Source organism: Neopelma chrysocephalum, unplaced genomic scaffold, assembly GCF_003984885.1.
Source record: "Neopelma chrysocephalum unplaced genomic scaffold, ASM398488v2 Primary Assembly neopelma1_345, whole genome shotgun sequence".
Taxonomy (NCBI): Eukaryota; Metazoa; Chordata; class Aves; order Passeriformes; family Pipridae; genus Neopelma; species Neopelma chrysocephalum.
Window position 1 is genome coordinate 752,965 of NW_020898009.1, and position 14,144 is coordinate 767,108.

A 14,144-nucleotide genomic window follows, 5' to 3' on the forward strand; every position below is an offset into this window, starting at 1 on the left:
ACATCAGACAGCTGCCTTTGGGCCAGCTCATTCTCAGCCTCTCCAGTTTTGTCACGGGCACGTTTGCTTTGGCCCAGGCCAGCTCAGGACATCACTCCTGGCACGGCTCCGTCTTCATCCCATTCCCACACACAAGAGACCGAAAGGCAGAAGACAGAGATCACTCAGAGGTGTAACTTAAGCTTCACCATCGCCAGGGACACCCTGACAGCTCTGAGGGCTCGGTGCGGGGTCACGGCTGAGGATCTCCCCAGCCTCACCAGCCGCCCGCAGCCGCCGTGCCGGGCGGCCAGGCCCACGGACGGCGTGCTCAGGGGCGGTTTTGCCTCATAGTTTTTAATTCCTGCTCCATTTCCCGCTTTCATTCCCGCTTTAACTCCTCCTTTAACTCCTCGTTCCCCTCCTTCCCTCAGCGCCCGCCTAAGGACCCCTCCAGCGGGCTGCCCGCGCCGCGCCTGTCAGCCTCCAGCGTGCCCCCCCCGCGCCCCGCCGCCTCAGGCACACCGCGGGGCAGCCCGCGCCGCGGGGACCTTGCGGCGGGGAAGGGGCCGGGCTGTACCAAGGGTGCCGTGGGCGGAGCCGGGGCCGCGCCATGGACGCCGCGCTGCTCGCCGCCGCCGCTGTGCTGCTCGCCGTCCTCCTCTTCTTCGCCACTCGTCTCCGCGGACAAGCCAGGGCAGGTGGGTCGCGGTGCGGCGCGGACCGGACGGGCCTCCCCCCACGCCGCCCCCCCCCCGGGACCGTTCCGGTGGGCGCGGCCCTGCTCTCAACTGGGTCCGGCGCGTTGCCGCGGGAGCCGCCAGGGAGCGCCACGTCCCGGGGGCTCCCCCTGAGGGGGCCCCGCCATGTTGGGGGGTTTGGGGAGGTCCCGGCGGGGCTTGGGGGGTCCTGAGGTGTTTTGGGGGGTCCCAGGGGGGGTGTCCTGGCGCTCCTGCTCTGCCCTCCGCCCGCAGGAGCCCCAGGTGGCTCCAAGGCCTGGTGGTCCTGCCGCAGGGGGCCGGGGATTCCCTGCCTGAGGCGGCCCCAGGGTGAGGGGCGTGGGTTGGAAGTGTGTGAGGGGCTCTGTGGGGGCTCTGTCAGGGGTTCTGTCAGGGATTCTTTCCAGGTGCTCGCTCCGGGGCTGGGAAGGTGCCCCCAAAGCTCCTGCTGCAAGCGGGGAGGGAAATGGAGAACAGACCCCAGAGGGCCGTGATCAGCGTCCAGCTGGAGGCCTGTCACTTTTGGTGGCCCCTAGGGTTCCGTCCTGGGCTCACTGTTGTTTAACTTGTCCATCAATGACTCGCATGAGGGTTCGGTGCCTCCTCAGCGAGTTCTCTGATGAGACAGAACTGGGGAGTGGCCGATAACTCTGAGGGTTTTGTGGCCCTTCAGGGGGACCTCGACAGGCCGGAGGGATGGGCAGGGAGGAACCTTCTGAAATTCGGCGAGGGCAAATGCAGGTCCTGCACCTGGGGAGGAACAACTCCCATCACCAGCACAGGCTGGGGGTGACCTGCTGGGGAGCAGCTGTGGGAGAAGGACCTGGGGGACAACGAACTGTTCCTGAGCCAGCAGGGTGTCCTGGGGACAAGGAGGCCGATGGGATCATGGGGTGCATTGGGAAGAGCATTCCCAGCAGGTCAGGAGAGGGATCCTGCCCCTCTGTTCAGCCCTGTGAGGCACATCTGCAGTGCTGGGTCCAGCTCTGGGCTCCTCAGCAGGGACATGGAGCTCCTGGAGCGGGTCCAGAGGGGGCTGTGAGGGTAATGAAGGAAGTGGAGCATCTCTGGCACCAGGAAAGGCTGAGGGAGCTGGGGCTGTTCAGCCTCCAGAGGAGACACTGAGAGGGGACCTCCCCCATGTCTGTAGGGTCTGTAGGGAGGGGGCAGAGGATGGACCAGGCTCTGCTCGGGGGGGCCCGGCAATGGCACAAGAGGAACAGGCAGGAACTGATGCCCAGGAAGTTCCACCTGGACACCAGGAAGAACTTTAACTGTGAGCACTGAACAGATTGTGCAGAGAGGGTGTGGAGTCTCCTCACTGGAGATATTCCAGAACTGTGTGGACACAATCCTGTGCTGTGTGCTCTGAGGTGGCCCTGCTGGAGCAGGGAGGTGGGACCAGATGACCCACTGTGGGCCCTCCCAACCTGACCCATCCTGGGATTGTCCCCCCCCAGGCTCCTCCTGCAGCTGGGGAGGGAAATGGGCTGTGAGGTAACAGGCAGGACTGCCCCCCTGGTGCTCCCTGGCAGCTCCTGGGTTAATGTTCCTGTCCAACAGGAAGGTGGGCAGATCCCTTTCCCTCTTCTGCTCCTTTTGGCCACCACTTCAGGTGTGTTTTGGGAGCTGGTGGATGATGCAGCACTTCCAGCCCTCCCTCAAACAGCCACTGTGCCACTGCCGACCAGTGTTAGATCACAGAATCCTTTAAGTTTCTGAAAGGAAAAGACCTTTAAAATCCTCCAGTCCTACCATAAAAAACTCTGCCAGTTCCACTGTGGCGGAAGGACCTTGTGTGGGTGGGAGTTGAGTGTTATGGGAAGGAGTCAGATGTGGCCACGGACTTATCAGGCTTGTTGTGTTTCCACAGTGGGAGCAGGGAGGTTGTTTGGCTGCCAGGTCTCAAAGTAAGATGTTTAGCCAGGACAAACACTGAATTCCAGTATCACCGCAGGTTTTGAAGATATGGGGTGGTTTGGGGTTAGAGTTTGTAGTATTTTTCTTTTGGGGGAGTAGCTTTGATAATTTTTAATTAAGAGGAAAAAAACCCACACACCTCCAGTATAAAAACAGTTATTCAGTGCAAGACTGTGCTGGTAAGGACTCTGTGTTAAAAGCAGTTTTGGCTAGTAGTAATAAAATAAAATAAATAAAAAATAAATGAAATTAAAATTAAATTAATTAAATAATAATTAAGTTTTCCAACACATTTTCCCTCACACCTCTGCTTATATAGACCTGGTCTAAATCTTTCTCTTGGAAAGATTTGGAAACTGATGGAATTTCATCATATTCCTAATGGCTTAGAGTTGAGCTTTTGGTAAAAGTGAGGGACATCATTTCCTGAGCTTGACTGAGATAAATCAGGGCCTGTGGGGCTTGGGAGGGTTGATTTTTTTTTTTAAGCTTTCAGAGTCCCAAACTGAAGCCCAAACATTTGTTTTAAATAGTGTGAATTATTAAAAAAAAACTTTAATACTGATTTTGAGCAACTTGGTTAAAGTTAGTTTATGCTCAGGATAATTTAATTGTTTCAAAGCCTCTTTTTCAGAGTTAACTTTTTGACACTTTCCACATTGGTCTTGCCTTTTTTTTATTGTGGTTTCAAGGTAATTTCTACCTTAATATCCTGGTTTCTGTCATGATAAAGTCCTTCACAGAATTTAATTTGGCGGGGATGACTTTGTGCACAACAGAAATTATTTTTTCAAACCTACTGGGGCTGTGGTGTGTTTAATATCCACAAAATTTAGTCTTAAGCAGGAATTTGCTTTCCTGTTCCTTTTTCTTACATGGAAAATGGAAGTAAATCTGCCAGGAAATCTATGTTGCCACATGGAAAGGACTTGGAAACCAGAGACACTTGACCTGGAAAAGTGGTGGGAGCTCTCACCTTTTCCTGTTAATGTCCAGGGATTGTGGCAGCAGCTTCACTTTATGTTCTCTCTTGGAAATTGCCTTTTTAAAATGTTCAGGGCTTGCCTTCTTTAGGGAGCTAAAGATCACAAGAGGTAAATCCTGTGCCTTTGTATTTGCTTTGAGAGGTCATTTGGAGCAGCAAAGTGTTCCCAGCAGGATCGTGCCTGGACTTGTTCTGCTGAGAACAGAAAAAAACCCCAAGTAGCATTTCTGGCTTTTTTACATCTGTTTGTGATGAGCTGCAGGAGGCCAAAGCCCCTCTGAAGGGAAGCCAAGCACACACTTCCACCTGGTGCATCTGGAGCCGCTTCCTGGTTGAATTTCCCAGGTTTTGCAGGAAGGCAGAAGGCTCGGGGTGGTGCCACCATGGTGGGAAGTGCCACCAGCGTGTGAGGGAGCAGCAGGTGGAGCTCTGCCCGTGCCAGCCCAGGTGACACCCTGCTGCACTTGCTGATCTGATAGAGCTGAAGATGAGCTGCTGTGATAGGCAAGGGGTTCCTTCTCAGGGAAAATATTTGTGCTCTGAGCCGGTGGAAGTTTGCAAAATTTTGCGAAGGGGCAGATTTCCACCCAGGGGGTGTAAATTCAGGTCCTAAAACGCCTGGGCTCTGAAAGATTTCACTTTGCAGTGATGGGGCTGGTGCTTCATGCCCGGTTTAGGAACAATTTCTGCTTTCATGGCACAGTCTTGCTCACTCTCCCTGAGGAAGGGGACACAGCCAGTGTCACAGTTGCTGTGCACTGGCTGAAAAGTCAGATGAAATCATCTCTGCACTGTGCTGATGCTTCTTGAACACTGAGGCAGAGCTGCAGTGCCCAGCAAGGATGTGTTCCCTGGGCTTTGGAGGGCTGGGTCAGACACTGCAGAACACACAGCTGAAGATACACACTGAATCCATGTCCATTTTCCAGACATCTGTTGAAGCTTTGTTTGTATTGCCTGTTAATTTGAGAGGTTTATCTAATTAATTTAGCCTGGCCTGCTGTTCTGCAAAGCGTGGGGATCCCTTGCCTCACTTCTGTGGTGCTGGTCATTAATTCTCACTGGGATGGCTCTGTATCAAGCCTAATTAGTCCTTGTGTGACTAATCTCTGCATGATTTGGTTTATCCTGGGGTGCCACTTCTGAGGCCTCTGCAGCTCCAGGGGAGTGAAGAGATGTGTTCAGAGAAGTGCAGCAGCCAAACCCTGCTCTGTGCTGCAAGGGGAGAGGAAAAAAACAGCAGGGACTGACCCCAGAGAGAATTATTATCAAAGCAAAGTGATTTTTAAGTGTATCCTCTCTGTTCTGTGAAGCCACCAGTGCCACCCCGTCACTGACACAGTTCAGAGGGAGACAGAGCATGGCTTGACTTTCTGGATGTCACAGCAAATGCTGTGTCTGCAGTCACATAGACAAACCTCTGACCCCTGAAGAACCAGGTTCAGGTGTGTTGCAGCAGAGTAAATGAGGATTTTCTTCTCCTCTGAAGGTTGGGAAGAAATGCAGTGACTGACATTCATGTTTTTGAAAGGACTGCCCAGCTGAAGGCCTGGCAAACAGAAGCTGTGGAATCCTAGAAGCAAAAAGTTTGGAAAATCCCTGTGAGATCGTCGAGTCCAACCGTTAACCCAGCACTGCCAAGGCCACCACTAATCCATGTCCCCAAGTGCCACATCCACGTGGCTTTTAAATCCCTCCAGGGATGGGGACTCCAACACTGCCCTGGGCAGCTGTGCCAGGGATGGATAACCCTTTCCATGAAGGAATTTTCCCAATATCCAACCTAAATATCCCCTGGCACAGCTTGAGGCTGTATCCTGTCCTCCTGTCCCTTGTTCCCTGGCAGCAGAGCCCAACCCCCCCGGCTTCCCCCTCCTGTCAGGGAGTTGCAGAGCCAGAAGGTCCCCCCTGAGCCTCCTTTTCTCCAGGCTGAGCCCCCCCCAGCTCCCTCAGCTGCTCCTGCTGCTCCAGCCCCTTCCCCAGCTCCGTTCCCTTCCCTGCACACGCTCCAGCCCCTCCGTGTCTCTCCTGTCTGAGGGTCCCAGAAGTGCCCCCAGGGCTGGAGGTGCCTCAGCAGTGCCAGCACAGGGACGGGCACTGCCCTGGGGCTGGGACACACCAGGGCTGGCACAGACCAGGGGCCATTGGCCTCCTTGCCCACCTGGGCACCCCTGGGCTCATGTCCAGCCACTCTGTGCTATTAAAACAGAAACTGCCGCCAGGATAAATATTTTAGGAAGAGGAAAGAAGAAGAAAAGCTTTATTAAAACATATCTTTTTCCTACGAAATGACAAATCCAGACTGTCTGGGTGTCTTCTGTTGTTTGTGTGAATGTTTTGAGATCTGACAAGTCCAATTGCTGCCTTGTGTGTTTGACCACGATATGGGTCAGGTTTGGTGAGTTTTGCTTCAGCCTGAGCCCTGTTCACACTGGTCACTTTGAGGAATTTCCAAGTGTCCTGTAGAGAATGAAACTGGGAAAAGAGGAGGGCTTGGCTCACACATTTCACTCTGTGAGGGCTAAGCTCTTCAGTCTGAAATAAATACATGGCTTATAAAAATAGATTCCTCTTTCACAAAATGCAAAACAGTCTCTGTTTCACAGGACAACAGGAACCAAAACCAGAATGAATGAATATTTGGAATTAGTGAGAGACACACGCTGACTTCTGCAGGTGAAGGGATGCTGAGGTTTGAATTGCAATGTATCTCAAGACCTTAGTAAGGGAAATACTGCATTTGTGTAAAAAGTTTTTTGAAGAGTGTCTCTGGTATTTAATAGTGACCAATGAATGATCTGCTGCTCTGCCTTTGCAGGAAAATATTACCTATAGCATCCAAAATGGGCATTAGCATGCTGTGAAGAGGACTGGACAAGCCTTGAAGCAAATAACGGGATCTCTGGAGCCTGGACTTAGGGATTTATTACAGAGCAGGCTCAGGGCTCTGCTGGCCAAATCCTGCCTGTGCTGAGCTTGGTGCTGCAGCTGTGCCCTTATCAGTCCCAAAGTCAGGTGCTCTGAAGGTTTGAGATGCACTGAGGTGAGCTGCAGGCACACCTTTGATCCCAGGATAGTTGTTGTCATAATGAATCTCATTTTCTGATGGTAGATATGCAAATATTAATTTTTTTAGGAAGGCATTGTTTGGATGAGAGGATGCTGGAGACTTGGCAGAGCGTGGAAAGCATTTTGTGCTCCTGCTGGGACACAATATAATCCAGCAAAGCACAAAATAAATGTGTGCTGAGTTGAAGTAAATGACTAGTTCTGCAGATTTCCATGAGATCATTTGAATATTTGCCTGAATTAAGGCTTAATACTTTGCAGGATTGAGCAAGTAAGAACGTACACAAATATCAGTTGGGCTTATCAACGGAATATGCAAAGCAGCTGTCAGGGATGATGATGTTTTACCATTATCTGATTGTTTTGGCCTGACTGCCGTAGTTAATGGCAACAGGAGGTCTCAAAAAAAAACCTGGTGGAGAGTTTTCTATGGAAAACCTCTGAAACCAGTCAGTTCCTTCCTGCCAGCTGCTCCTGTCAGGATATTCCTCATTTGTCAGATCTTAATTAGTAACTGCAAAATACTCAGAAAGGAGCTGCAGTGACCTTTAGTGTCCTGCTGCCCCTACATGTGCTTGTGGGAGTTTAAATCCATGGGACAGAATGAAGTTACCCCATAACTGTTTATTTCAGCTGTAATTTGTGATCCTTGTTTGCTCATTGGGTTTTGTTTCGGGTTTAACAATTTACATATTCCACTCTCAAGGATTCCTGCTCTGAGGTTTCAATCAGATGAATCCACTTCTGAGTTACACAAGTACAAAATGAAAATAAAATTTAAAAGAAAATCAAAATACATTAGAAAGGGGGGGAAAAGGGACTTCGGGGTCTTCGAGGTTGGTAACTTGGAAGTGAAGGCAGAAGGGAAAAACGGATTAAATGATTAAATTAAGCAGGAATATTTTGGTTTTTTTGCAGCTGATGAGGAGCACCAGCAGAATGTGGCAGCAGCAGCAGTGGCCAGGCCTCGTCCCCAGGTGGAGGAGAGGGGAGAGGGGATGCCCCGGCGCCGCAGGAACATGGGAAACCGGCTGATGGCCCAGAGGAGAGCCCAGCAGGCTGAGGAGTTGGGGGAAGGTAACTCTGGCTTCAGTTCATCTTCCAAACATCAAAACAAACTTGATTATTTCCAGCTTGGCTGTAATCTGACTGCATTTATATCAGTGAACTTATAGGTAGAGTGTTTTACTGTATAACCTTAATCTAGACTGGTTTGCTTAATTTTTTTTTTTACTGAATTACAGAGTCTGAATTATGATCTTTTCTTTGAAAATTGAAGAATTCTATTAGTAATAATTCTTTTTATACTCATAGGTAAATAATAAATTAGATGGCTACATTTTAATACCTTTGGATGCTTAGGAAATATGATTGTCTCTGTCCCCACTTCATCAGTGGTCCCTGGATCCCACCCTTTAACTGCAGTGTCTGCCCCCTTCTGAGGTGAATCCTGGCTGTTTGTTGGTGCCAGCACTGCATCACAACGTATTCTTCACTTACTTCCTAAAAACTGCCTTTGGTATTTCCTGCTTAGCCGTGCAGGTTAAATTTGGGAAAACAGAATCCACACCTTGCATTTACTGCCTTGCTGCAGTAAAATACTGTTTTATTGCAAACGGGTGGGAAGCATTAATTTCCCAATGTAATCCCTGCAAAATCTGAGGTTTTCTTTCCAAGGAGCCCATCCAGGTGGTGATCAGGACCAAGCTGATTCCCTGGAGATCACCCTAGACTGCTGTTGTTGCCAGTGAGTTGTGTAAAACCCATGCTGGATTTACAGTTCAGAGCTGCATGTCTGTGGTGTGGTTGTGGACAAAAATAGGGTGATAAATAACATCTTTCTGCACCCTGTAAGCATCACCTCCTTTTCTGCTGAAACTTCACACATTATTATCTTTATTGCTACAGAGATGATCTCACCATGATTCACCTCACTGGATTCTTTCCACTTTCAGACTGTGGGTGAAGTGTTCAGGGTTCTGCTCAGATGGGGTTTGCTTCACTTGGGTTTGCAGTGGAGGTCAGGGTGCCTTTTTGGTGTGCAGTAGGTTAAAGCAGTGAGCACACACCTGTGTGATGCCTTGATTAGGGGCTGTTTGCACTTTGTTCAGCCTTTCTTGCCCTGCAGTTTGTAGAAAGCCTCTTACTCTTCACGTTGACAGGTAAATGTGCTTTTCAAGCTAATTATGTTCAGCAGCTTCACAGATGGAGAATGGACAGGCCTGAACTTTTCAACTTGGGTTATTTCTTCTCATGTGAGAACACCCTGGAAAGAAAATGGAACCTAAAAATATTTAGTTTTCAGCTCCAGACATCAAAAGTCTGAATGCTGAAGGCCGACAGTGAAGCTGTCAAAGCAAACTGGCTCATCTTATCTTAGTCACTTTAGCAATAGAAGAATCTGTGTCATTGGGCTTTATAAATAATTCTTTTGCAGCCTTCTGTACATCAGATGCGAGCGCTGCCTCTCTTGCATGAAGTTTCCTTTGAAATGACATCCCTCTTTTATTTGTTTTCTCTAATTTCTTTTCCAAATTAAAACAGCTTCTTGCTCCGTGCTTCTGTTTTGTGCTTCCGTGTGTGGTTTTACCTGTATCTTTGGGATGGTTTTTCCAAGTGCCTGAGCACAGGTTCACAGCAGGAACACCAAAGCCTTTGGAGACTGAGCACAGGCTTGAGCAGTGTGGCTGTGGAGAGAAGCCTCTGTCCCTGGTTCCACAGTGTTGAGGTGTTGCCATTATTAATTAAAATTAACCCCTCCTCTGTCTTTGACTGTCTGTGCTGCAAATCTTTTCGCCTAGGCCTGAGCTACCTGCAGTAGTGTGGAGTTTGGTGGGTTTTCCCCTTTGGAAAATGATGTATTACATGTTTCAAAGCCCACTCTGTGGACACGTGACCTAGGCCTGGAATCCCTCTTGGATTTGTCCCCTCAGTGCATTTTCTCCATGTCAGTACAATGTAAAGCAGTTTGGGCAAATTACTGCCTCCTTTTCAGCCTGTTGAAACAGCAAGTTCTCCCCACAGCAGAGTTTTATGTCACAGGAATAGTTGACTCACACGGAGAGAGAGCCCAGAGCACAGAGAGCAGTGTGTGATGCCAGGCAGTGCAGCACCAGCTGGGGCTGAAGAGCAAAGTTATTTGGCAATTTAGACAGAAACACCAGAACCAAACCAGTCTGGCTTCTTCAGTTTTGCCTTGTAAAAGCTTGTGTTGCTTTAGAAGGCTTCTGATCATCTGCCACTGGGGTGGGTTTCTTTCTTCCTTGTTGAATTCGTTGAAATGTTTCACTGGGAAGTTTCTGTTCTGTGTGTGGAACGTGTTGAGCTTTGGGCAGAGCTGCCTGATCCTGGCTCTGTGTCACTCCAACTTTTGCCCAGAAGTGATTTCTTCACCAACCCTGCAAGATACCCAGGACTGCCCCTCAGGGAGGGTGTGAGGAGGCCCTGGCTGGGTCTGTGTTCTGCCTGTTGGGAGCCAGTTGTGCTGGGGAAACGGCCTCAAAGCAGCACTTGCAGACTTTGGAGCTGTGGTTACCCACGAGGGTTTTCTGTTTTCCATCCAACAATCAGATTTCAATTCCAGAAGGAGAAAGGAGCTTCAAGGGTAACGTGGTAGCCCACGGTTTCTGCTGCCTGTGCTGAGTTGTTGTTTTTGTGCCAGGACTCAAATCTCTGACAGACTAATGGGGGAGAAGAAAAAAAACCCCAAACTCTCTAGGGAACCAGGATCAGAATCTCAAAAACTTCTAACTGTCCATTCTGTAGCTGAAATCTGATTTACTTGCAAGTCTGGATAAGGAGTCATTTAATACAGAAAAGGATAGTCAATGATTATTTTGAATATTCAAATCTACACCGACTGTCAGTGGAACTAAACCAGGTTGTAATCCTTCCTTTAGCTCAATGGGGTGGGGTGAGACCCCTGAATTACTTGGAGATTCTCACAGACTGAAAATAAAGGGTGAAGCACTAAATGCCTCGACTTTCCCACCCGAGTGACACCGCAGGGTGGTGGGTTCCCTGTTCACAGGCTCCATGTGGGCTGTGCTGTGGGACAGGCCCCCAGCTGGGTGCCCACACTGCCTTGGTGTGCTGAGCAGTGCTTTTCAGTGGTTAGTCGAGTTCTCAAAGGAGGTCTCAGTTAGAAAACCAACAACTATTAATACCTTCTGATGGCCAGAGACTGCTGGGGAGACAGTTTTCCCTGGTGACAAAGTGATTCTCAAAATGACTGAGACCCCTGAGCATGTTCCACCAGCGTGACTTCCAGGCTGGCTTTAGAGAAATGGGTTTGATTGCCTTAAATTGGCCAATTTAAATCCAGCCATAACATTCCTGCCTTTCGTGCAGCCCTGTTAAAGTCGGTGTGCTCTGTAGGAGGGTGCCTACTCCTTTCCCTGTGGAAAAGGAGTCTGGAAGGAGAGTTGTGTATTCATGTGGTCAGGTTGATATCCCAGCTCGCAGACTTAATTAGCTCTGGTGTATCTTAATTTAAATTGAACCCAGACAGAGGTGGCTTTGTGGGCAAGTTACAGCCAAGATGAAAACAAACCTGCTGCAAGGCATAAATGGGTGAGGATTTCAGGCATTAATCATTTAGGGCAGGAGGGGCCAAGCTGAGCAAGGGGAAAGGGGATAAACTGGAGGTGGGTTGAGTGTTCTTTGGAGCATGGGGTAGTGTGGATAAATAGCATTAGCCATTTTCCAGTTTCAAATCCCATTTATTTACTTGTTTGTGCCTGGCTGATGCTCTGAGTGCATCCACTTGGACTCTGATCACCTTTGGGTGAACATAAAGGTGTTTTATTGAAACTTTTCTCTTGATTGCTGGTCGTGTGCAGAAAAACTCCAGGTCTCCAGCTGAGCTTGTCCCTCCACTCATCGTGCCTTGAGCACTGCAAAGAGCTCAGAGGTGAAGAAGGTACTTTGACACTGCATTTTTTTGTGTCTTGGAGCAGAAAGTGACCCAGCCACCCCATGTTCCCATAAAAAATTTAATGCTGTTGTAATTTCCTGTCAAGTGACGAGAAACTTGTGAGAATGGCAGGAATGGTGTGGGGTCATTTTGACCCCGCTGTGGTAAAAATAACGAGGCTGAGGATCTGAGGCAAATGTGTGTTAGCTTGGAGGGCTGTTGGATGTTATTTCTGACTTAGTGCAAATATGTGAGGAGAAAACCTGCCTGCCTGGTTGTTCTGGTAGTTGGGGAGTAGACACAGGTTTTGCAGCCCAGGTTTTCTGTCGCCTGAAAGGGAGTCTTGAACCAACACTTGCTGCTGTTGGTGTGAGGGGGTGGCATTTTTGTTGACTGAAAATGGTGAGTGTAATTACCTCAATCATGGCAAGGTGACAAAGAAAACAGACTTCTCTAAGAAATTACAGCCATCTCCAAGTGTCCAGCAGAACAAAGACCACTGGGCAGCCCCCTGGGTGTGGTGGGAGTGTGGGAGCTCCATGAAGAAATGAGGCAGAAGGGAAGGACGAGCCAGGAGAGCCTAAACAGCCCAGTACATTTCCAGGGAGGATTTCAAGGGTTTAATTTTGAAAGACACTTACTTCCACACCTCAGGAATGACCTCTCTGACTTGTTGCAAAAAGTCTTGCCAAAAAATGGGACTTTGTGTGGGCTGTTATGGTTTGGTTTGTCTTTTTTAACAAACAGAAAGTAAGGACTGCATCAAAGAAATAATCTGGTTTTGTCAGGTTGCTTTTATTATTTGTTCCAAACTGGTACAGGCTATGGGCTCTCTGCTTTTGGCAGCTTGTAAATAAAACATGATAAAGAAAAGTTAAAGTCCAACATAAATGAAATCATGAGTTCCTCTCTTCTTTTGCATGGCACGACTTGGAGATCAGAATTTTTCTTTTTAACTGTAAGTCATTACTGAGAAAGAAAAGCACGAAACAAAAATAGTTTTTAAAGCTTTAAAAATTATAATTGGGCATGTTAAAATGCCCATTATTGCTTTGTGTAGCATCTAAGTTCAGCGTTCAAATCTTGCAGCTAAAAAAAAATCTTGCGTGAGTGTTTTCTACTAGTTTGGGGGAAAAATAATTTAAAAAATAATTTTTGATCCCCATTCCGTGATGGATATTGTGCATAAATCTGAGAAGGATGCGTTTGTGCTGAAATTTCTTAAAATAAGAAGTACTTTATCTGAGTGCTGAAAGATCTGGAAAATGTGTAAATTTAGAAGCAGCGATGTTGGTCCCACACGGTTCTGGTGAAATGGAGCTGCATTAATTGCGGTGGTTGAAATAATTTTAATGCTTAATCAGTAGGAAAACCTTTCTAGTACAGTTAAACTTTGACTAATATCCCAACTAGTGAATCAAAAGTCAATTTTGACTTGCTGCTACTCATACAGTGACTTTGGTGTTATCGAAGTGCCCACAGTGTGTCTCTCCTGGAGCCAGTTCGAGCACAGACTGTGGAAGGGGGAGGGAGGTGTGTGGTTTCTCACTTCTGCCAGATGACTTTATTTGAGAATAAACTTCGTCGTTTGAGTTCTGCTCTAAAGGTCTGATGTCCTTTGTTTGTGCTGCACTTTTTCTGTCCCAAGTGTTGACCGGTTTTGTGGCTTCAGATTAATTAACCAACGTCTTGTTCTGTTTCCAAACTGGAGATACACCAAATTAAATTAAGAAATCAAAAAAATATAAAAATTATGACTAGTTATTAGGCTGTTATTAGTCCCACCACAGGGCTGTGTTACTCAGGAGTGCCCACACCTTTCCATATGTTGGTCCAATTCCCTTCAGTGGCTGGTGTCACACATCTCTTTGATGTTAATAACATGCTGTTAGTATCATCTGCTTTCAGGATGAGCTCCTTGTTTTGCCTGGCATCTCCCCCCCCTCCCTTTTCTCTTACTCCTTTATTTAGGTGCTGGATAAATAGTAAATAAAGCAGCTGGCTCTGCCCAAAGGACTTTTTGTGAGTTCTTTTTCACAGATGGGAATCCATTTGCTTCACTTCCAGAACTTAATGCAAGTTCTGCACCCTTTGACATGGATGACATGGACAACTAGACCAGGTTGGATGGGGCTTGGAACACCCTGATCTAGTGGAAGGGGTTCCTGCCCAAGGGAGGGGGGGAATGAGGTGATCTTTAAAGTCCCTTCCAACCCAAACCATTCTGTGATTCTGTGATAACTAAAATATGTGCTGGTTGTTTCTTTTGGAGTTTTTTGCATGTTTTGTACACAGTAGCTGGTAAATTCCTGTCATGATTGAAAACATCAGCATTCCAGCTCATGGTATTAGGAAGCATTTTTGAAAAGTAATCTGTAAATTTCAAGAGACTCAGTCTTTGTGACTTTTAACTCTTTCCTGTTGTGCTGCCTCTCAGTATGTTCAAAATATTAAGGGAAAGCAAAGATTCCCTGAAGCTGCCTCTGGCTTGGCCAGGTGAGCAAACCCATGTTTGTGTAAAGCAGAACATGTCAAGTGGTGTGAAAACATCACTCTG

The 14,144-nt window shown here is 48.0% G+C and overlaps 1 protein-coding gene across 2 annotated transcripts in view; it reads left to right on the top strand.

Moving 5' to 3' along the window:
• The first annotated feature begins 547 nt into the window (after positions 1-547).
• The window catches only part of DDRGK1 (DDRGK domain containing 1), a 40,279-nt gene continuing 26,682 nt past the window's right edge, over positions 548-14,144 (top strand). The window contains exons 1-2 of one of the 2 annotated variants that reach the window (XM_027705569.1): positions 548-680; positions 7,591-7,749. In XM_027705569.1, coding sequence (XP_027561370.1) covers positions 593-680; positions 7,591-7,749 — 247 coding nt within the window. In that variant the 5' untranslated portion in view covers positions 548-592. Of the gene's footprint in view, positions 681-1,798; positions 1,975-7,590; positions 7,750-14,144 lie in introns of those variants that run through there. The other variant, XM_027705568.1, reaches the window with a different exon arrangement.